Source organism: Leptosomus discolor, chromosome 10 (assembly GCF_034619465.1).
Source record: "Leptosomus discolor isolate bLepDis1 chromosome 10, bLepDis1.hap2, whole genome shotgun sequence".
NCBI lineage: Eukaryota > Metazoa > Chordata > Aves > Leptosomiformes > Leptosomidae > Leptosomus > Leptosomus discolor.
Genome location: NC_141400.1, coordinates 4,450,392 through 4,474,790, shown reverse-complemented (window position 1 = coordinate 4,474,790; position 24,399 = coordinate 4,450,392). Strand labels below are relative to the sequence as shown.

Genomic DNA, 24,399 nt, shown 5'->3' with positions numbered 1-24,399 from the left:
AACTTGTTAATTAATGCTGCAAACAAAACTAGGATGTCACTTTACCGAATGAATAAAACCGATTAGGGCCATCCAGTTACCCTCAATACCTACTGATTTACCCGTACTGCTGTCGTGTACTTTGAGCATGTAGTATTTGTCATCTTGGATAACGCATTCATGCTTACAGATCTCTTGCAGAATCACAACTAGCAAGTGGGGGAAGATGTCTGAAATTGAGGCTTTTATTGTGCCATTGCATACTTAAGGTATTGTCCTTTAAGCACACGAAAATACTTTGCATGTTTTCTTTTTTCCTTCTGTTCAGTTGCATCAGTGGCCTTCCTGCAACTGTGCTCGCAGATCTTGGCATATAAAAGAATTTGAAGCCAGTTAAATGGAACTGCTGTATTCTGCTTAAATTCTTCTGTATAATGGAAATTGGCATAGCTGAGAATTGATAACTAGATATGGAGTATTTTACAAGATCTTGTTTTCTGGAATTGATAGCAATATTAAAGAAAGCAAGAATTTTTTCCCTTCTGCCTGCCCTCCAACCCCCCAAAGGTAAGTTCTACCCACGAATTTCCTAGGCAGAAAGGCTTTTATCTTTTGGAGAAGCAAGGAATTTTCTACTTACCTCTAGAAGACCACCTGCCTGGAAAAAGACTTAAGGAGAAGATGGTAAGGTACGTGAGGGGGGCGAATGATTATTTGTCCGCTATTTTCTGTGGAGTAGTAATGTGGAATGGTAACTACACAAATACACCAATAAATACTTGAAATAAAAACCTCCACTGACAAAGGGCATAACTATAATCCACCTTAATTCTCTAAACCCCTCTTGGTGTCTGTTCTCTGCTGTAGGAACACGGGATTTTTGGCTTGGCATGCATGCTTTGCTCTCTGGATGCATTTGCCACTGGAAGCTGAAAAAATACTTTGTCGCTCAATGCATTTGTTAGAGGTCATAGCTAGGACTTGTTCAGCCACGGTCAGAGGAGGAGGTTGTCTTGGCTAACATGGCCAAGTGCTGGTAGGTGCGAGCAGCTCATGAGTTGCAAAAGCAGCATCATCCTGAAAGTACGCCAGGAGGAAGCGACAGCAGATGTGTGCAGTGCTGAGAGCCGGGTGTGGGGGAAGGGGGTGGCAGGTGGGAAGCGGCACGAGCTTCCGAAGCTTGGGTTCTCCAGTCTGCGTCTGTGGCAAGCTGGGATGGTGAGAAAGGGGCCGTGAGCTCTGAGGTGGGGACAGAGCTGTGCCCAACTGTGTGGTGGTGTTTGGGTGGCCTGTACTCTGCGGAATCAGATCTCTGAGGTGGGAGGGATTCAGGGCATCAGAGAAGGATTGCAAATTGGATCCCAGTTTGGAGATGAAATTTCTGTATGTTATTTCTTTTCAAAATAGAGTAGTGTTGTATTAGAGGTATTGGACCTATCTTATGAAATGTGTTTTGAAATGAGTGCTAGAAAGGAACAATTTTCTTCAGGACTTTTGTATTACAGGGAAACATAATGAGGAAGAGTAATGTAGAACGAGAAAAACGCTAAGTTACGGCCTTTAGGCACTGCAGCAGGGATTCAGAGGAGTAAGAAAGATAGTTACTGCTGGTTAAGAAGTTGTTACTCAAAATACATAAAAGATTAAATAGTTCAACCTCCAGATTTATTTTTTTTTAATAGCTAAATAAGGTGAGCCATGGAAAAGAAAGTTTTAGGGCTTTTGGATGAAGCTGATTGTCTGTAGATGGAGGTAATCTGAGTTGCTCAGAATCTAGCTCACTTTAATAACCGTTACATGAATTTCAATGTTGTTTTAGGGGGAAAAATAACTAGTTAAAAAAACCAAACTAGCTAAATTCTTTTGCTAAGCTAGCGTGTAGACATGGTTAAGATCAGGGCAATTCAAGCAAATTGTGGTAAAGTTTAAGGTGCTTTTCCTCCACAAATGGGTATCAGAATTCCATGTGCAACAAGATGGGCTGGCACTCTGTGCTTCCTATGATTGCCAATTAAAATCAAGAACTGACATGCAGTATCAAAAATCCTGACGGATGTAACACAGCGCTGTTAAACGGTTGATAAACAATGATTGATAAATTGCAGTGTAATATCTAGAGGTCAGGACTGTCATACGAATTTGTTGTACTGAGCGGGAGACAAAACCAAGAAACAGTAAATCTTTTAAAGCATCTTCTGGTTGTTTTGGTTTTTTTTTTAATTCCAAACTACTTATGAGTAGAGGTGACGTACTTGTCTTCAATTCGGTATGTTGCCCTTAATCCAAATGACAAACGACTTGGCTTGATCTCTGCACATCCAAAATGTCATTCTGTAAGTTACCTCATGCAGCAGCCCGTGTGAAAGTAAAGGCTGTAAATATGTACAATAAATTGTTTTGAAATTTTGTCTTGACAATAAGTCTTCAAGCAAGTGCTGCTTTGTTTAGAGAATGAAGAGAAACTCTCTTACTTTTTCCCTCCAAAGGTAAAATGACAGAGATAAAGGAAGGGCTGTGGCTTGAAATGAAGTCTCCATTCCTCTTATGAGGGGTAGTCTATTATGAAAAACAAAGCCCTATTCCAGGACAGGTTAGAAGAAAGTTGTTTTTAGGTCGTAGTGTCTTGTGGAGTTGAATCTTTAAAACCTGGTTTTGATGTCATTTAGGAAATAAGGCCCTCCCGATGTTTCAGAACCGAACTAACCAGCATTTACTGTAGCCAGGCTTCGCACGCAGCAGCCTTTCAGCTTGGACCTTAAGTTTAGGGGTGGTGCAGGAGAGGTCGGGGGTGGTTTCGCTCCTTTTTTGCCTGCTTCGTGTGTTACAGCCAGTATCATGAAACAGAAACACCCAGCTCGGGATTCCCCTCCCCCATGACACTGGGGTACTGTATCTTGAGTTGAGAAAAGAGGAAGGAAGCTCAGAACAGCAGCAAATCTCGCAGAACCCTCGCAGCTGCCTCAGCCTGCCTGCTAGTCCTTGGTGACAGCCGCTGGGAGACAGACCTTGCTGCCAGCGCCTGCCTTTGCTGCCCAGCTTGAAGCCTGCGCCCTAGAAACCTTGGTTTCCTTGGTGGTGGGCATCCTTCGGAGCCTCGCGGATTCGTGTACGATGGCGAGATGGCACAAGACAGACAAGAAGAGTGGCGTGGGTATGTAACTGAGTAAACTGCCATTTGAGTTTTGTCTTCGTTACTTCTGAACAGGATGTGGGCAGGTGTTTTCTCTAGTGTGATGAGTTAACACCCTCCACTTTACCACCGTGGCTTAATTGAAATGATCAATTTTGTACAAAGTTTTAATCTTTCAAAGAGAATTACAAGAAGTACATGAGCATCAGCTTGGGAGCTGTAAACCTTCCACCCTACTGCACACATCTACTCCTCTCAAATCTTGGACCCTTGCTGTAATGCAGCTTTTTCCATGTCAATACTTTAGAAACAGGCTGAGTAAGTAGTAGGTTGTATAATAAGCAGCAGCTAGAAGTTATGGGGAACAAATGCAGGGGAAGGGGAATCCTACAGTTGCTTCTGAGAGACTGTCAGTGTTACAGGACAAGCTGTATATGAGTTAGTAAGTAACACTTGCTGGAAGGAAAGTCTTCTTCCAACATCAACTTTTCTTAAAATCAATGATGTTAACTTACATAAAGGACTGAATTGCTGTTTAAAAAAAAAAAAAAGCCTTAAAATTAGGAATCAAAGCTGAAGCGCTTGAAAGAACTGTCTGCTGAAGTTAACTGCAGGTTCTCCGTACAGAAGACAGTTAATCTTATAGTACTTGTTTTATTTTGCCTACTAGTGCCTAGTTATCTGGAATCCCCAAATTCTTCTAATTTTCTAATTCTAATTCTTCTCTTTTATTTTAAGAAGACTATAGTATTTATGACTATAAATAGTATTTAAGACTATAGTATTTTATGCATTAAAAACCCCACCCAAGTGGCTTAATGAAATAAAATGAATCATCAAGGAATTAATAAGAGGAAAAGAATGTCTTCCTGTTCGACTTCCATGTGCAGCAGTGGCAGAATTGTGAAACAGAAGTAGTCTGTTCTGGTGGCAGTTCATATTACAAAATAAAGGATGTAAATATTTTTTTTGCTTCAGTTTTACAAATAGTAGAATGTACTTAATTTTTGCACTTGTTTTTCTTAAAGCTGTGGATTTTGGAGAATATGACTGGATGTGTTGGCTGTGGTCTCTGTATCCCTATGCTAGTGAAGGATGTTATCTTGCATGTAGATAAAAGTACTAGATGCTAATCAATTATTCACAGGAATAGCACAAAACAAGCTTCACTTGTAGCAGGTTTTTACAAGGAACATTTTGGGTCGGGGGGAGTTTCATTTAATTACAAAAAAGGCTTGCTCTTCTCGCACTGTAATTTTTAACGTTATGGGGGCCAAATAACCCGACTTGATGTAAAGCGTGGTGTAGGCTGGTGATACTTTTGCACATACTCCTGCACTGGACCAACCTACTGGGTTTGGCCAATGTGCGTTCTCTGAAAAGGCCCCAGGTTGTGATCGCTCTGTCACCTGTTCAGCAGTCAGTCTGCCAGGCTTTGTTTACAGCCATTTTTTGCCTGTTTGTAACTTCACAGGCTGAAAGGGGCCTATAAGAAGGCAGGGGAAGAACTGTTCACGAGGGTTTGCAGCGATCAGATGAGGGGTAATGGTTTCAAGCTAGAAAGAGTAGATTTAGGTTGGACATTAGGAAAAAAGTTCTTTGATGTGGGGGTGGTGGATCACTGGGACAGGTTGCCCAGAGAGGTAGTGGAAGCCCCATCCCTGGAGACATTCAAGGTCAGGCTCTGAGCATCCTGACCTAGTTAGAGAGGTCCCTGCTTATTGTAGGGGGGTTGGACTAGGTGGCCTTTAGAGGTCCCTTCCAACCCAATAAATTCTGTGATTCTATGATTCAATGGTCACAGAGTATACAAAAAGCAAGTATGATACAGTAGTGTCTATGGTATTTGAAAGGTCTGGCAAACCACACATAATAAAAAACATCTTGTGAAATAGATTACTTATAAACTAATGACAATCCAGTGAAGCTTGTTTTCATGAGGACTACAATGCATTCTGATTGAGCAATGCCCTGCAGTGTTTGGCTTAAAATACGATACTCGGAATATGCAATTTGGTATAGCACTAGTCTTTTCTACCTCTGATCTAAGACTATTTCAAAGTAGTAAGCTTTTGTCATGAACACTTCTATTTTAATGCATAAAAAGAAAGCAAATAATAGAGAATAACGTTTAATGGCATTATTTTAATACTGTTAAGTTTAAACTGCCATAGGGACCACACAAATTCAGTTTTTAAAAACTCCGAAGGACCAGGTGTTATTTGATCTGGCCATGGACCTTTTCTCTTGCTCTCCAAATACTGTCAGGTCTAACTACTGGGGTGCACTCTTTTTAGGGCGAGCATGTACTATGTGCAGCTCGTAGGACGATATCAGTGCAGTCACTACTATGCGCAGGTACTGCTTTCTGAAACGTGGTCTGCTACAAATATTGCTGCTTCTCTCTCACCCATCTCCCTGATAAGAGTGTTGTCTCCTTCAGTCTGTTTACTTGAGTTTGCAACAGTCTGGAATCACAAGAAGTCTGCTTGTTACAACTGCTCACGTGCTAAAGGCACATTTGGATTACCCATGTTAGTCACTGCATGGAACTCTACAATCTCTTGTACCATGTGGGTGAGGAGTCCTGAGGCTTGGGAAGTTTCCAGATGCCAACACAGTGACCTATAACTTGTGGACTGGGACTCTGTGGGGTTTTTTTTTGGCCAGTTTTTAAAATTCATTTCCTGCTGCAAATTAAGAAAAAGCCAGTTAGGACTCAACCTACTGTTGAGGTCAGCTCAAAGAAGCAAACAGCCACTGTTTGACTAAAAGGAATCTGCAGAGAGCATGCATAATGACAAGAGATTATCAAGTGCACCAAATAGGAAATAGTGCAATTGATTATCTGTGTCTTTAAGGAGCTTTGCTCGTGTTTAACAGCTGACAACAAATTTATCAAAGCTTTAATACATGTCCTTTATAAATACGTAAAGGAAGTGATATATCCAGTGTGTGAAGCAGCAGATAGACGTCTGCTTTATAGTCTGTTAAATCTCAAAGATGATACCTCTTCCTTTGTATGCATAAAAAAAAGTAAACCCAGTTAGCTATGAAGTAACTTGCTGAAGAACAAAGACTGTACAGCCTTGCCTTTGCAGGGCTAATAATGGGCCAAATAAGATTAGATCTGCAGTTTATAGAAATAATACCTTAAGTTTTATGGCCATGAGGCTTAGGGTAAATATATTTAGTTTGTAAAATTTGTCGCTGGCAGAAATCAGATCTTAAGGAATCCATGACACAAAACATTTCAAAGCTGGAAAATAACAGTAGCTCTTTGACCTTGCCATGTGTACTTTGAATATACGTTCTCTCTGCTGTGGTTGTGATGGCCCTAACAGATTATTGCGCTGCTCTAGAAATTGTTTTTAGATGTCCTCCGTGCCTATTGAACCGCTCCTTGAAGAAGGGCAGGTATGATGGTGCTTTCAACGGGAAGTCCAAACCAGAGGATCATAATTTAAGATCCAGGGTAGGTCACTGGGGAGAACTGACACTGCAGACCTGGCGGTATTTCTTTTACCCTGTGCTTGCTCCCCTGCTGTTCTGGGCTACAAGCACACATGGGATTTTGATGTAAAAGAGAATCTGTACAAGCTGTGTCATCATGCGTGGTAATAGTACTACTGCTTGCTGTTTCTCGGCTCACCCCAAGTAAATCTGTTTCCTGGGTTAAAGCTTTTTCTGTAAAACCTGGTATTATAGGACCTTTTACCCTTATATGTAAAAAATATCACAATCATAGCAAAGTCTGCGGTTTACTCTGTTGCAAAGCAGAATAGGGAAAATGAGAACAATAATCAGGAGGACTCTCCAACACTGATGGAATACTAGTTATGTAAGTACTCAGGCGTGGAACTTTTTCTTGTAGGTCATCTTCAGTAGGGAGTGTTCCATTTCTGCCTTTGCACAGTTGCTTTAAGTTAACAGATAACTACAAATTCAATAAGCTGTAGCTTATACCCAGGAGTTCCTTTTCTTAGCCAAGCTCTTGGCTCACAGTTTGTTTTATTTTCCTTTATTTATTTTGCAAACAAAATGTATTCGTTCTTTCATTATGTAAGTTAGTAAAAATAGTGGGAGAATATTTTACCCAGAATAATTTAAAACAAACAAGCAGAATGCTAAGCAAACAAACCCAGACCACCAGCCCTAGTTGTCCTGTTCTGTAGCCCCTTGTGCCACACCCACACACACCCCCAAAGCATAAAAATCAATCAAGGAAACAGTCACACTGATAGTTTCGTTTCAGAAGGTTGTTCAAAGAGGGTTTTGGAAATTAAATATGGATATTATGCACTTAAAAATTGGAGGGAAAATAGTGTAATTGCTAAATTTTAACTGTAGGTAACACCTGGAGTAATGAGGCCTGGAATATGGGGTACTGAGAACTACAGTCACAAAGTGCTTTTTGAGTTTAAGGTCTGTTGTAAGCTTGCTTCTTTGTGTCTCAGCAAAATCAAGAAATATGGGCAAACTGAGTCCACTGAGACACAAAGCGTGAAAGTTGACCAGCTTTTGGAGTAATACAGGCTGGAAGCTTTTTACCCATACAGAGCTATTTAGTCTTCTATGTTTTCAGAAGTCTTTGTTTTGCAGTCTCTGATGAAAGATTCTTATGTTGAATTTCCCAGTCTTTTATTAGAAGCGTGCCTGACACCTTTAGTTTCCACCAATGAAGAGAGTTCCAGCTTGAGAGAGTTTGGCTCAACCTTTGGACAAGCGCAGTATGCTGAGTAGGTTTGGAAGGTCACATAGTCCCTGGTGGGACTCTTGGTTATGCTAGAATGCAGGCTGCGTGCCCGCTTTTGTATTTTCCTTAGTTAAATAGGGTACTCCAGCTGGCTGATATTCAGCTTCACACTTGGAAAATGTATTCCTGAATTTACATGTGAAGCTTATTTTTGGTCTTTAAATATTCCCAGCATAAATGTATGCTACTTCTATGGATGGTACAATACAGAAAAGTCAGGGTAGGCTAGTAGTTTTGGATGGCAGTTTCCTAGTAAAGTGTAAGATGAAAAGTGAAATCTGCTCAGACCTTGAGGAAACTATCACATTTGTGAAAAAGTTACAAGCTGGTGAAATATTATGTTGGCATGCTCAATTCAAGTGTCAGATTTACTCCTGCACTGCTGAATCTGAAAATGGGTATTTGTTGATTTGAAGCATGTTGAGGGGAGAAGTGGGTGACTTTGAAACATTGCATATGCACAGTCTGAATGCAAACGTCTGTGACTGGCTTGTCTGATTTCATCTGCTGAAGACCTCTCTAAATTATTGTACATCTATGTGAAATCCACAGAGATTGAGCTGTAAGGGAGGCAGAGCTGTGTTCAGGACAGCTTGCCTGCTTCATGAGATGCAACCCCTGAACCCAACAGACTGTTCTAGCTGCTTGGGAAATAACAAAAGCAAACTGAAGTAAGATGAAGACAAAGCTGGGAAAGGAATCATTATCCACACTCTTTCATGAAAAGGAAAAAGCACAGTTAAATACACTGTGATTCATAAAGACGTCTATGAAAAATGACCATGCTACTGTCTTGTATGAAAAGGTAAAGAGTCAGAAACGATATCTTCATATATCTAGTTGGGTATGCCAGAACTTCCTGGTTCTTATAATCTATATTGGCTTTATTGTGTTTAAGAAGGAAAATAAGTAGCTCAAGTCAGCTAAAACCTCCATCTGGCCCCAAGGTTAAGCATGTGAAGAAATCTGTATTCAATATCTGAGATAACGGCTTGTTACCTGAGATCTGAAGAGTGACCCTTTGCTGAGCATGATTTGCAACAAATTAAATGAGCCGCCCACCCACCTTGACCTCTGGTACATGTTTCTGACCCATGAAATATTCCTTAGAACTGTGTCCATGTCATGTGCATTATAGCACACTTGCTCTGTGAGACTGAAGGGGAGATCCTTAACTCAGAGTACTGGAACACAAATTCTATAGGCTTCTTTCCTGAAGTCAAGAAATCCTGTTAGGACTGCATAATATTTTCACATGAGGTTTGTTAGTGTCTTTGCTGAGTAATTTCACCCTGTTTTCACGAGAAGAAAATGGTAACTGAACACAAAGGATTGGTCTGTAATTACATTACTACTCGTAAAAGTAGAGCTGTAATAATTAAAAAATGAAATGGAACAGGATTCTTGTTGAGGCTATTAATTAGAAATTGTTTGAATAGGCAAAACACTTCATGAGTTATTGCATAGAAATCATTCCAGATAGTCCTGCTATTATGGTAAAGTGAAATTAAGTGCTGGTTCAGCAAAGCTATACCTTGGAAGTTTTTTTTTGAATTCTGTTTAAGTGGAAGGGTAGAAAGTAGCCAAGGAAACCAACTTGAAACACAGCTTATTACTAAAACGTGAGTCTCAAAAATGAAAAAACATAATGCTTGTATTCCTTATAAAGAACAGGGCAGGGACTTCATGTGAAGGGAAACAGGCAGGGAAGACATGTAGGAAGATTAGGATAATAAATGGCTTCAGTGTTGCAGGTCTGTGGGATTTTCCTTGCTCACCATTCCCATCTTGCATTAGCTTACAGTCTAATCATGTGAATAGCAAGAATCTGGGTTTTTAAAGTACATAAATACCGAGGAAATTAGCTTTTTGAGGAAGGGATTCTGTTACCTGGATTACTGTGAGTTTTCTAGAGCATTTTGTGTGTGCATGTTCCCAAATGATTTTTTTTTTTAATTTTCTTTTTTCCGCTTGTCGTCATCTAAATTGAGGGCATGTAATTTAAATAAGAAAATGTTAACTGTGCTTCTGTCTCAATCTGCATTTTTCTTGGATTTATATTTTAACAGGAATCCTACTTTGAACAAAGAGTGGCTGTTTCATTTACCTTGTGACTTGGAAAGTCAAGAGAAATGTGCTCTCTGGATTTTTGTTACTCTGCTTTGGAAAACACATGCTTACCTATGTGGCTTGATAGAACATGCTTTGTAGCCATGCGTATGTTCAACAGCATACACATGTATAGCTCTAGTGGGGGAAATGAGCATCTCATATCCAACTGCTCTGGCTTTAATAGATACGTAGGACTTGAATGGAAACGGGATTTTTCTTCAGCCTTCATGTTCATTTTTTGCTACGAGGATGGACACTGGTAGATGTCTTCACTTAAGCTCTGGGTGGCTGAATGTGTGAGAGTGATAGCCGAATTAGAGATGGAAACTTCTCGAAATAACTGTCTTTACAGCATGTATTGTTTGGCTGAACAAGAAAGGATTCTGTGGGCTTGCTTCATAGGAATGATGGGATTACTTCCATCTTCCTGAGGTGCAATGCAAAGCCCACTTGTGCTTGAGCAGAGTTCAGTTTGGAAAAATCTTTTATGTTAGCAGTTTGACCTGGTGTCTCTTAGGCTTGCTTTCTGAAGCAATGTTGTGGTGGTGGTGTGCTGGCTTTCAGCTCACCTCCTGAGGGAGCTAAAGCAAACACCTGGAATCTAAGGGGGTTTTGTATTCGTTGGTTGGTTTGTTTTCTCTGTGTGTGCGTGTGTGTGTCTTGCTATAAAAGTACTGCTGAGGTTATGGTGAGATGTAGAAAGACTTTTTTTTTTTTTGATTCTTTGCTGATCTGGTGGGAAACTTGTTAACTGTATTCTCAACGAACTGTAAAGTCTGTATTTAGGAACACTGTCTTAAGGCTGCAGTTCCTGGGCGTTCTTTGTGCCATTCTGGGAGAATCTGACAGCATCTGTGTACAGATACGGTATTGATGGGAAATCCTTAGCCTGGTGCCGGCTGCTGGGGAGGGCGTATGCTGTGCAAATCTTTCCTGCTAATCTTACTGCCACGGCATCAGTTGCTCCTGAGGTCAGTAATTGCTCTTGCTATGAAAGCTGGGGTCTTCAAGCAGGCCACCTTCTGCGCCCTGAGGATACCATCTCCTTTTGTATTTATGGCTGGGGCAGAGGATGCCAGGGAGTGGAGTGGTAGAGAGTTCTTCAGAGTGATTTGAAGGGGCCTTTATTTCTACTGTCTGGAGAGTTTATTTAAAAAACAAAAACAAATCCAAAACTCCCCAAACCCCCAAACAAATGAAAACAAATCTATTGTGAGTATCCTAACAAAACTTTAAGTCCATACAGGCTTTTTGCATACTGTTTTTGAAAAGCTAATTAAATTATGTGTTTGTGCGCCCAAAACTGCACACACACAACCCTGAAGATCTCAACAGAGGATGAAGGAAAGGGAACCCTCCTCTTGGCTGGTGAACTGTGAGGTGATAGTTGCAATATAAGAGGGTCACAGTTGTAAAGGAAATTGTATCAGTTACAGCTGACAGAAGATATAATTGGATAATACAGTCAAATTTTCATTCACAGTTGATATGTCAAAAATTAGCAGATGTGATATTTTAGCTGTCTGGTGCTGTTGATAATACATCTGGATGTTGCTGAGGGTATTAGGTTGTTCGGATATAGAGTTTTTTGCAATGGTATATGGGAGATAATTTCTTATCATAAAATGTCTGGATAGGTCTATAGATTAAAACTTTTCAAAGGTATTTGTTAAACTCATCCTACCAAACAATCAAAATTCTACATTAAAATCTCTCTCATGAAGTTTCCACTTAGTCATTTAGAAAAGTCTTAGCTGATACAGCCACTTCCTTTGTCAGTATGTTGCTGCACTTTTCAATATATTAATTGCTGTTAAATAAAGTGTTTTAAGAGAGCAAAACCAATATGCAATGTGAATATATGACTCAGTAATTTGCATGTATATTTTGAGACAAATAGAACTGTAAGTAGAGCAGTGCATATTTTGAAATTCAAGTATATGCTAGTCAATATATCCGTAAGAACATTTTGGGAAAACAGTAAGAGCGCACACTCCAGCACCACCCCCAAACGCTCTGCTAGAAATATCTCTTTAAATGTCATGGTAACTTAGGAGGGTTGCTTGCCACCTTCTGTTTCCTGAAATCTGTGTCAAGTCTAATGAAAGGAAGCCAGCCAGAACAGAACTACACAATGGCTATACGCATCTACTACTTATATTCAACTTTGTGTTGAGCTAAGGCTGTTCTCTGAGAATCACTGAGGAAGTGTCCTCAAGACTCTTTTGACTAAATGGCTGAACCTGGACAGCAGAGCCTCACTTCAAAGTTGTTTTTTTTCTTTTTTTTTTTTTTTCTCCCCCCTTTTTGTTTAATGATCCAAGTCCTGCTCTACCCAATCATATATGAACAAGTGCGAAGGCTGCCTCATGTCAACAAAACTAAGAACTTATTTTTGGTCCAATAAGCCTCTTAATTAAAGCTGAAATGCCTTCTAATTTCTGTTACAGAAATGTAATGATTATAATGATGGCAAAAGAAACAAGAAACACAATTCATGGAACACCTGAAAAAGTGAAGAAGATTAATCTATTTAGCTCTGCTCTCCTAGCTTAGGCATTTTCATTAAAGGCAATTCAAGACTTTAAACATAATCTAAAATGTTGAAGTAAAATGTGTCATTAGTATACATTTTGACCTAGCAGAGGTGAATATCCTGCTTTAGAAGCCTGCAGGGGGGAGCAAAAGGCATGCAGGAGTCTACCGAAGGAAGGCTCAGCTTTCTAGATCAGTTTGCAAGTTTGGATGCTCTATATGTACGGATGGATTGGGGCACTGTCACAAGAAAAGAAAACTCTGCCGACTGATTACTGCACAACAGAGGTCATGGTTAGTCGCTAGTGTGCTGTTCCTACTTCTATGCCTTAATTGTGGTTTCAGGCTTACATATTCTAAGTAGTTTCCATATGTGTTGCTACCTTCAATAACCGCTTCTACTCTGTAACGCTATTGTAAAAGTCTATAACAAAGCCCATGAAAAAAAATATACAGAAAAAAATGCTTATCGTAGCAGCCCACATCCTGTAGCCCTAGAATGTAAGAACTAGTAAAGAAGCTTATTTTCTTGAATTCTCTCTGGAACGTAGCTGTTTCTTAACCACATATAGATAAGCTTCTGATAAGAACACTTTAAAAATCTGCTGCTCCTGTGTTCTTTTCAGAGTGATTACAGAAAAATACAAAACTTTATACTGTTTCCATATAAAACATAGTTTAATGTTAAGATGAAACATCTAAACTCAGGAAAGAATTCAGTAAATTCAGTTTTCATATGCATCTCTACGCCCCTTCTCACCAGCATCGCCATAAATGTCTGTAAACTGTGCACCTAAATTCTTAGCCAGCCCAGCAGACTACCAATTCTCCAGCACAATGAACGTGTTTAGATTTAAGACCTGCACCTTCTAAATTTCGTGCAGACCTGCTGTTATGAATAGTTTGTTTTCAAGCATATGCTCTTGGGTTGTTTTTTTTTTTTCTTTTCAGCACTGTCCATTTTAAACACCTTTCCATTTTCACAAGAAAAGCAATTACATAATGGTAACAGATGAAGCTTCTTGAAAGAATTATGGTTCTGTTTACTTATTCTGGTGTGTTTATCCTAGTATCAGAATCTTAATAGCCATGTGTGTTTTTAGTTTAACTGTAGTGTATGGCTATATCAAAAAACCAGTATTTTTGTTCTTTAATTTTTCAGCTATATACAATTTCAAAGGCAAAGGAATGCCACACCTACCTCTACAGATTGGGGATGTGGTCCATATCTTAGAGTCCTGTGAAGGTAAGTCCGTCGCTTTCAGCCTATAGGTTTCTCTGTGTGAGTAACTTAATCCTTTTACTTCACAGCAATTCCCCATTTTGCATAATTAGTTGTCTAAGGCCCGTATTTGTATTGGTGGTGGTGGTCATTTTTGAGGAAGAACCTATTCATTTTTGGAGAGCCAAAATCAGAAAAGTTGCAGTACATGAGGGTTTTTTGGGCAGCCGTTACCAAGTGAGGAAGTCATCAAGGTGAATGCAGAGTTTATAAAGTTCATGCCACCTCGTAATATACCTGATGGAAGTTATATTAGGTTTGATTGAAGTTTTAATGGAGTACATTTTTGCTTCTAAACTAAATATTTGTTGCTAGGAGATATTCAGCACCCTAATTATCCTATAGTAGAAGATGGAAATCTAGAATGTTAAAGTAATCTGTAGGTCCGCATGATAGAAACATTTCTGAAAACAATCCCACTCACTGAACATGGAAAACAGCAGAAGTCCCGGTCATGCAGGACAGTCAACATGCTGACCCGAACTTATGTAGTTGGTATGTGGAGATATCTGACCAACTGGCATAAGCATAAAATAAATACAAGCAGTGGAAGAATAGGCAAACATTAAAATTTGGTACAGTTATGAAGCTGAATTCATTGTCAATAATGTAGTGATAGTATATTCCTCCATATTGATTTGATTTGCACCTTCACAATCTGACTGAATTCTCTCCCACGTCTGCCAGAGCTTAAGTTTTATTAGCACTAGCAACAAGGGTGCAATTATTATTACTAATTCGACAGTTCGGTATCTGCAAATGTTCTTGTAATAGTAATTTATTATCAGTCTGCAGTGATATTCTTGACCAGGTAAGAGTTTAAAAAAAAATAAAAATGTAAAGTGCTTCAAGCTTTGCAAAATGTGTTGTAAAATTATCTTCAACCTACTTCCACTGTCAGTTGTATCTTATTAACTGTAGTTATGTTAAAGAGAAAGGCCCAACTGCTGCACTATGTCTTTCAGTGCTGAAAGACACTTTGTACGTTGTAGTCATAAGGCTGCAAAGAATCTGAAGCTGTTTGAGCCCAGCCCATTCCACTTATAGAGCTGTAGGTTGTTTTGCGTGGAGAGTATTTGAGAGAAGAGCACCCGTGAAACCATACCTCCAGTGTTTTGGAGCACAGAAGCATATTTTTTTCTTTTTCTATTTGCAAGAGAAATTCTACATCTCTAAGCATCAGTGAAAATATTGATGTCACTCATTAGACTTTTAGTCAACAGATGCATCTCTTAGTCATGAGCAATGACTCATGTCCTCTCCTAAAAAATGAAAGCTCTGCATAATTCTTTCTGAACATTTTGGCTAAGAAAATAATACGTTGGCAAACCAGAAACTTCCTCATCCCTATGTAGTCTCTGTTAATTGCTGAAAGAACATTTCAGGTTTCTGACTCCTGTGGTACATTTGTCGTCAGGTTGCCAGCCCAGCCTAGCACGTTGAGTGGTGAGCTTACGGGGTTGTTTTTTGTCTAAAAGTCTTTCTGAATCCTCTGCCCTTAACACGCTATATCATAGCTTGCTTTATGAAATATGTTTGTCAATGAAGTGGAGTCTTTCATATTGTGTGAGGAAGTTAATCTTTTATCAGATATCTTAAAAATACGCTGCCAGCTGCAGCTGAAGCGTAACCAACAGTAGCAGGTGGGTTTTTTCCCAATGCTCCTTTTATGTGCTATTTTAATTTGTTTTGCACACACAAAATATATGCACAGAACATATGTGTGCAGTCACAGCAAATGGGAGGAAATAGATTTTACACATTCGGTTGTAAATTGGAAACTGCAAATAATTCAGTTTTAGAACTAAGTTGGAATTCTATTGTTGAGAAGATATTGGAAAAAAATCCCAGTGCTTGAAAACCCGAAAAAAAATAATCTGTCCTGAGTCTGTCTTTGAGGACAGTGATTCTCCTGTGACGTTTTAACATTGCTTTTCTCGCAGTACTGTTTAGGGTTTGGGATAGTTTTTCTTCTTATGCTTTGGTTGCATGGCTGAAATACCTGTGCTGTGTTAGAAATGGTGAGAGAGAAAAGGTGGTAGGGAAGAAATATCTGTTCATGAAATTATACTCAGAAAATGTACAGTTTTAGTCATAAAATTCTTCCTTTGGGGTAAAATAGAACAAGTATTCAACAAAGTTGATCACTGTTGCTGTGCAGGTAATGTTTCATGATGGAATGTGTGCACAGTGGACGTGGCTTCTGCTGTAATTTAGTGAGGTTGAGCTCTTCATTTTATGATCTTTGTAGAAGTTTATTGTGACTTAACTGGGGCACAGATGGAACAAAGTCTGAATTAGTGTGTTACCTGCCACTACTGCAATACTGCACTCTTTCCTTTCAGAAGGGGTTTCTAACTATGAACGGAGCAGCAGCCCCATAATAGCCCTTCGTTTTCTTGAGGTTCTAACTTGAACTTCACAGTAGGAAGCTGCTTATTCAAGTTGGGTCCAAAAGCTGTAATTCCTCATGACAGAGAGATGGCTTACTCTTCTTACATTCAAGGAAGTTGGATAGATAACAAGCATGTACTGTATTGGACTAATACTACATCTAGAACACAACTGGAAATGCTTCATGGGCTATCCGGTATCGTGACTGATCTTGGTTGAGACAGAGACATAGGTGTGTTTGGGTGTGTGATGTATTACACTACACAACAGCTTATTCTACCTTTTTTATATGAGTGTGGAGGTGTTAAATCTGTTTAAGATTATCTGTACTTACTATGCAAGACTTGAAAGTAGACCATATAATCGTACTTGCTAATGTGCAAGTCATACTAAATATGCTTCCCGATATCAACTTCACTTTTACTTATGCATTTTTAATTTTAAACACTCTATGCTAGATAGTTCTTATACGAAACGATATATACATATATTCTGTCACACTAAGTGAACTCTTTCTTCCTTTTAGATTGGTATAAGGGTTATCTAGTAAGACACAAAGGATCAGAGGTAAGATCACACTATTTATTCCTACGCAACTATTTTTAAGGAATCAGCTGATAAAGTGGGGTTTTTTAGTGTCTTTTATCAGATAGTCCTATTCTGACCTGTGGGGTTACCTATCTCCGTTCTCTTTCCTTTCAAGATTAATAAAATGATCAGCATTTGTCCTGGACAATGTTGGTAAATATTAGAAGTGAAGACTCAGAGAAGCAGATCAATAAAGAAAAAATTACCGTGCCTTCAGGGTAACAGACTGATGAAGACATAATTTGAAATAACTTTTGGAGTTAATTTGCTGTTAGATGTCTGCTGCTTTTTTTATTTATTTCCTAAGGACTCCTTAGGCTATATTCATTATAAACAAATCCCATGAGGCTTACTTTCTTAAATATATCTAATGTACAAAAATGTTATTGATTAGATATAGGAATATGGACTTTTTTTTAAAGATGGGCAGCCACAAACGAATAGTTTTTGCCCTGGGTATGACGACTCCTGGGTAGCAAGAAAATTACTTTTTAGTTTAAAATGCACTTTTCTAGAAGAAAAGCATTTTTCAAGACTTGGTCCTAGTAACAGATTTTTTTTTAGGGAGCAGCATTGCAAAGGAATTTGAAGTTACTCATGTCTATATTACAGTAAAAATCTTTGGTGGAAGTTGCTTCTCTGTAGCCAGGAATAACAATATACAAAACCTTCACAGCTGCTTAAAAAGGGATACCTGGGGAGCAGAGGGACAGTTGTTGGCAGACAAGATACCATCTGAAAAAATCGGAACCATCTTAAATTGTCTGTTCCTCCTTTTTCCTATTTTGTATCCAGTGGTTTGCAGGTATCAGCAATAACTTGCACTCAGTTAGAGTAGCTACTTTGTGTCTATTTTCAAACTGTATGTGATAGTAAAATATTTTAGTTTCCTTTTGGAAGTATTAGATGCTTGATTTACTGTTTCATTTCATTGCTCCATGACTGCACATCCTACAAGACAGAAGAATGAATAATTGTTTGTGATAATTATGCATAATCATTTTCTCCAGACTTCTACCTCTTGTTTCTCCCATTCTATGAGCTCAAATACAACTGTATAGTACACCTTGTTCACTTGCTTCCATTTCTAGCTTGTCATAGATGAGGTGGAAGCCAGGTTAGTGATAAGGTGCTTCACCCTAAGTTCTTGATACAGCATAGTATTTCTGTGGAAGCTACCCCAAGTAGTTACTATTAGCTGGCTGATCTGCAATAATTTGAGAGCAGATATGAAAGAATGGCTAACCGTCCTCCCATCCTGTCCGATACTGTGTTTTAAATACTCCTTTGACATTTCTTTTGGCTCAAAATGTTATTGCTGTTTATTCTAATTAATTTTTTTTTAATTTTAACTTAAAGTCTAAGACTTGAGGGAAAGGGAAAACATTTACCAGAACTAACCACTTCCTTTTAGCTAATTCTTAGTAGTGCTAAAGGCTTTCATCAAGGTCAATATGCATAACATGTTTTAAGAAGCATTATTAATTTCATACGCTAAGATTTCACTAAATTAGTTATTAATGGTACCTTCTTTTTTACTCTGCTTCTTCATGGACTCTTCTGAACTTAAATCTTAATGAAAAACTGTTGAAGTGATAAGACACGATTGTGTTTTGATTAAGATCCAGTGCTAAAATAAAACGACTATAAAAGCTGAAATCTAGTTGAGAGAAAGCCTTTGTGAGGTACCACATATGGATGTCAGCTATCGAACAGAGAAGAATCCAAGAACCACCTAGCTTAATTACTGAGACTAAATTTGCTAGTTAATGTAAGGATTCTCGTGGATAGACTGATGGTCAAACATTTCTTTAGGGTGTCTTAAGACATTTCAGCTGTTGTAGAGCAAGGACACATCACATCAGATCATTTTGTCTGGTACCATTTTTTTCTACACAGGACAATTAAAAATAAATACTAAGAATGTCATGAAATCTGGTGCCTCCTTTGTTACGTCTTGCTGGGCATCTTCCTGCATGGCCCTAGACAGTACAGAATGAGGCCATCATCTCAACTCCAGTGGTGCCATATAGACGTAGGAGGGCTGAGAGTTCATGGCTTTACTAAGTGTCTCCCTCCTTTGCGCACTCCAAACAAGAGGTCACTATTTTTTCTTAAAATAATTAAAGTCTTATGCACAGTGTTCTTGGCATTTATGCCTCAAAGTAAACTGGAGTTTACTATCCTTCATGTCAGCGGCCGTTTTGGTATTCATCCTGAGTGACTAAAATTACATTTTCCTAGAACAAGAAATGTATGGGCTGATAGACAGAGAAATGTTTCTTTACTGTATCTACACTGTATGTACTGTTTTCTTGGGGAGTAGATGGGCGGATGGGAATGGAAGATAGTGTTTCTTTTGAAGAAATGTGATTTTTGTGCATTCTGTGTTTGCAGAAAATGATATGACAAATCTTCTCTTTTTTGTCTGTCAAACAAAAACGCGTCTAGCTGGACAGAAAACTAGATAGACGCCAGTTAATTTGGAGATTACAGTTTATGTTCATAGTCGTAGTTTTACAAAGAAAATTTAGAAGTGGGTTGTGGAAATCTCTCATTTCTTACTTAAATGTTCTTGCAGAATAAGAGTGGATTGTATTTTTTCTTTTTTTCCTTCAACAGGGAATATTTCCTAAATCTTTCATCTACATTAAGGAAGCTGGTGTTGAAAAGAAAAGGTATTGAATTTAACTGTTTTATTACATTACGGATCTTGTTTGCTAAAGAATGAGTTAAGGCATTTATATAACAATAATATAAACGCATGGAACTCAGATACTTTTTTTTTTGTTATTTTGTTTTCATTGTGTTAATTATTCTTCTTTCCTAGACAGATAGAAAATATAATACCTGCTGAAATTCCTTTAGTTCAAGAAGTTACCACTACTCTCTGGGAGTGGGGAAGCATCTGGAAACAGCTCTACGTGGTATGACATTTTTGCATCCTCTGTGACTTGTTAATTAGTCCTATTTATGCATATTGAGGCCTTGTTCAAATTAGTGTCTTTTCATAGATGAGGGGCAGGATCTGGGAGGATTTAAGAAATTACTTCTTCATCACTGCTTAGATGATTACCATTTTCCTCAACGGTTTTAAATTCAAAGGCTGACTTACTGCTGAGGAATGGCGTAACTCCACGCCTTCACTTTCAACCTTGAGTATCCTGTACATGATAAATTTTTCATAATTGTTCTTTTTAGAGTTGACAAGTTTCAAGACATGAGTATCAAACACCACTAAGATGCATTTGAAAAAGATTCACCATGTTCTTGGGATGCTAGAACAAAATGGTTCAAGGGTTACTGGAAATGTGTAGCTATTAACAACTGGCAATTTCAAGAAGTCAGTCTTTTTACTTTCAATATCTGAATTTTACATTTCTTAAAGAAAAACATATTTTTTTCCATCTTGGAGAAAACTGTTTTTTTCCACTTCTACCAAGACATAAAAGTGCAATGAATTCAGAGGTATTAGTCAAAATGGCCACTGCATCAGCACCTGTGTTCCTTGTAAGCGAGCAACCTGTAGTCATGGTGGTCTTTTGCATATGTTTGTAATGCCCACAGTGTAACATAGAACTGTAGAAGTGATTAATGATTTTTTAAAATTATCTTTTTAATTTAATTGGACCTGAAATATTCTTGCAGGCCTCAACTACCTTTTATACAGAGACCAAACCTTTCTTATAATATTATACCTGTTCTTGAACTACGAGATGCTGAGAGATAAAACTTGAAGGACAGAAGGCTAATTTTTACCTTTGCATAACCATAGATGTTTTGCATGTTTTAACTCTAGATTAAACCCCACTCATTCTAGTGACTTGTTTATGGATTTTTGGCTCTCATACTTAAGTTAAAAGATTGCCTGGAGAGACATCAAATGATGGTGAATTCTCTAGTACTTGAGTAGCCTCTTCTAATGCATAACCTGTTTCAACCACTTGAACTGACTGCTCCAGGATCCCAGTCATTAGGTTTTGCTCTTTTTCTGCTGGGGCAAAGAAGTCTTGAATATGGTGTAGTTTTTCCTCATAAATATATGTTCTGAAACACATCACTTATTAGTCCTTCTCTTGTTAAAGTCAAGAATTAAAACGTTCCTTGTTTCCAAGAATGACACTGGAACTCCTTTAGTGACTTCTATGCATTCTCTCACTTTTCTCTTAAATGTACTAGTACCACAATCAAATGTTGCTGTTCCCAGCATGTTATCAGTAGCTCATACAGAAGTAAGTTGCTTCTATAATGTTTTCTCTTGATGAGACTTAGTTAACAAATTTTAAACCAGCACAATTAAATAAAACAAAAATACCGCAGTTCCCTATCTCCATAAAACCTGGTTAAATTTCATGTCATTTCTTTACAGTCACATGGGAGACTCTGTCCTTAACAATTTGTGGGATGAGAGGACAAAGGAAGCCAGGCTCAGTACTTTGCCTAATTCTAGCTCCTGCAATCATTTAGCATGAAATGTGACACATACTTTCAATGTCAAGACCAACGTTTCACTTCAACTTGAAGCTTAAAACCTATTGTTTTCTTATATATCACAGACGAATAAGAAAGAGAGGTTCCAGCAGGTGCAGTCTATGATGTATGACTTAATGGAGTGGCGGTCACAGCTTCTGTCCGGGACCTTGCCAAAAGATGAGCTCAAAGAACTCAAACAGAAAGTCACTTCCAAAATCGACTATGGTAACAAGTAAGTGGCCTGTGTTGCTTCTGGGAAACATGATTTATTTTAAAGCACCCAGCCAGAACAGAGATGATGATGAAGTTTTCCTGTTCACAGTTTTGTAACTCATTGATGTGACATATAGACATATCAAATCTTTTTCAAACTTCTCCCTGCTATTCCTGTGACAACAGTAGATACAGTCTTGAGGCTTCTCATAACAAATTGCTTTTTCAAAATATTGATTTGTTTGTTAATTATAGATATATGAGTTTGTCAATTGTAAAGATTTGAGGGCAGATAACTGGTCTTTATATACATATAACATCAGTGTACTTGGGACCCAAAACTTGTCCATTCTTCACAAACACTGCCTACTTCTAGTAGTGTTATGCTACCACTTCGAAAGTGGTGCTGAGAGACCTTAGTGTGGTGGATGAATAACAAAATCTGAAAAGTTTGAAACGTACAGAGCCTTGCTAAAGGGAAGCCCCCCCCCCCCCCCCCCCCCCCCCGAGTTTACTAGGGAATTTCTAGGCAGAACTCTGGTTATAGAAGTGAAACTACCAGGGGCAGAATAGCTATTTGGCAAAATGCCTTGCCTTGTCTGCTTCTTGCTAATGAAGTCACTGCAACACAACACATTTTTGGCAAAAATGGGGTTATGTGGCATTCAGTGGTTTTGTACTATCTGCTAAAGGGGGAGAGAGAGCCTGGTAAACAAATCTTCATAGTATTGGTTTTATAGGCATTGGAATCTGCTTATAAACTATATTTAGCCATTGCAAGTGTCTGTGGTTATTGCAGCCCGAAGGCCTATGGAGCTGAAAGTCTTCAGTTACCTGTGGCTAGACACAAACAATGACCACAGGATGTTACAAAACTCCTAATTTGTTCACTGTGATTTGATGCACAGATTTCTGATAAATTGTATTCTTACAGAACACGCTATAGGAATACATGTATCCTGCTACATTATGTGGAGCTGAATGGTCACTTTAAGACAGATTTTACTTTGAAATGTTCCAATCAAAGCAGCCTAGCTCTGACTAAGACAACACTAATATTTCTTTACTTTCAGGCTTTTGTTTTCATGCTCCTCTTTTTTCCAAATTATGAGACAGTAAGCTCCTTCCTTTAGAGAAGCAGCGATGAAGGGGATGTTTAAAATGGTTTGGGACTGTATAGAGAAAAAGTTCAAGTTAGACAGTATTTGTAAGTGCCTGAAAGTGTGCGGTTGAGTTCTGACATGTGAAGGAAACTTGTCAAACACTGGGGAGGGAATAAAGGGGAATGACCACGGAAGCTGAGTGGATCATTGTGGGAAAGGAAATCAGGAGAGGTTGTGGATAATCATGTAAGGTGACAAAGACGGCTTGCAGTCTGATACAGCAAGCAACATTACCAGTGCCATAAGGGCAGCCAGTACTCTTTATAAATTGTGAAAGATACAGTTTGGAATTAAGTAGACCAATCTGAGAGGGGGATGGAGGACTGAGATCCTGGATAGGCAAGAAACGGTAACTTTTGGCTGAAGTGACACCATGACACTGTGGGCAAGAATATGTAGGTTGTATGGAGGTAAGACTTGAGTTTTGAACAGGGCGGGGTGGGGGGAGTGAAAGGAAAAAAGGCATGATTTGTATGAGACCGAAAAGCACAGTAGTTAGTTAACTGGACTGGGAGAGTAAGTGAGCAATACAAAAGCAGAAGGTAACAGGAAAAACCTGTGCATCTTGATTACAAAGGTTATATGTTCAAGCAGTCTTCATCGCTTGCTTTTTAAGTCATTGAACCTGGTGGATATATTTTATGTGATAGGTATTTAGATGCTTTGGCAAGATTACTATAAATCCCTAAAATGGATAAATACTGTACAACAGCTTGAAAAGAAAACTGTGAGGTTTAGTTAAATTTTTCTTCAATCAAATACTGTTGCATGTATTTAAACTTACTTTATTGCTTTAAAAGTTGAAGGCCTTACATTTCTAAGCCTTATTTTAGAGGAAATAACTCTGCCATTATGCTCTTTGTATTTTCACAGGATACTTGAACTAGATCTAATAGTTAGAGATGAAGATGGAAATATATTGGATCCAGATAAAACCAGTGTCATCAGCCTATTCCATGCACATGAAGAAGCGACTAATAAAATCACTGAGCGAATCAAGGAGGAAATGGTAGGAATGACTGGCCAAACGTAATGCTTCCTTTGTGAAAATCAAAATGAAAAACCAGTATAAGGATTGGAGGATATAACCTTCTACCATAAAAGTTGGTGGAAACTTTTGCCTCTGACTGAACTAAGAGTAGATTCACATTCATATCTTATAAATATGGCTAAGCCTCAAACTGAATTAGTTGCATTCATGCAGTGGATTCAGGCTGCGAGCTAGGCTGAAAGCCTGTCTCTAAAGCTGGTTATAAATCCATTCTTGGCCTCCTGAACGGAAATAGGTCTCCTCATTCTGTCTGTGGGCTACTCAATAGGCTGATTCATGTAGTGAATAGTTACATACTTGGAGTTTAGGCTGCAAGCTACGACTACCCAAAGCTTTTTTTTAGTTCTTGTGACAACACGAGATGTTTCTATGTATTGCTGCTTGATAGTTAGTCTGCTGGCGGTCAAGAATTTAAGCTCAATAAAGAGGAACTCGGGTGAACTTAGCATAATCTTGTGGATGCCAGAAGTTGGCATGCCTAAGCAAAGCTGATGAGTGTGTAAATTTCATCTTTTAAAATGCAGAGGAGATGACTACACTTCCTTGACCTTTTCCTATACTAAATCTGTTCAGGGACTTGTAAGGTACTTGGGTTCTTTTCCTCATTTATGAGAAAATAAACAGTAATAAAGCAAGTAAAATACTTGGCAAAAAAACAGTTGGGCTGTCATGACACTTCAGTAACGCCCAGGACAAATCACTGGAAAACACCTTGTGAGTTGT

The 24,399-nt window shown here is 38.6% G+C and overlaps 1 protein-coding gene across 1 annotated transcript in view; it reads left to right on the top strand.

Moving 5' to 3' along the window:
- Positions 1–10,078: 10,078 nt before the first annotated feature.
- The window catches only part of DOCK2 (dedicator of cytokinesis 2), a 197,169-nt gene continuing 182,848 nt past the window's right edge, over positions 10,079–24,399 (top strand). Inside the window, exons 1-7 of the mRNA XM_086470823.1 lie at positions 10,079–10,082; positions 13,675–13,758; positions 16,715–16,755; positions 19,399–19,454; positions 19,607–19,703; positions 21,333–21,481; positions 23,499–23,634. Coding sequence (XP_086326949.1) covers positions 10,079–10,082; positions 13,675–13,758; positions 16,715–16,755; positions 19,399–19,454; positions 19,607–19,703; positions 21,333–21,481; positions 23,499–23,634 — 567 coding nt within the window. The remainder of the gene's footprint in view (positions 10,083–13,674; positions 13,759–16,714; positions 16,756–19,398; positions 19,455–19,606; positions 19,704–21,332; positions 21,482–23,498; positions 23,635–24,399) is intronic.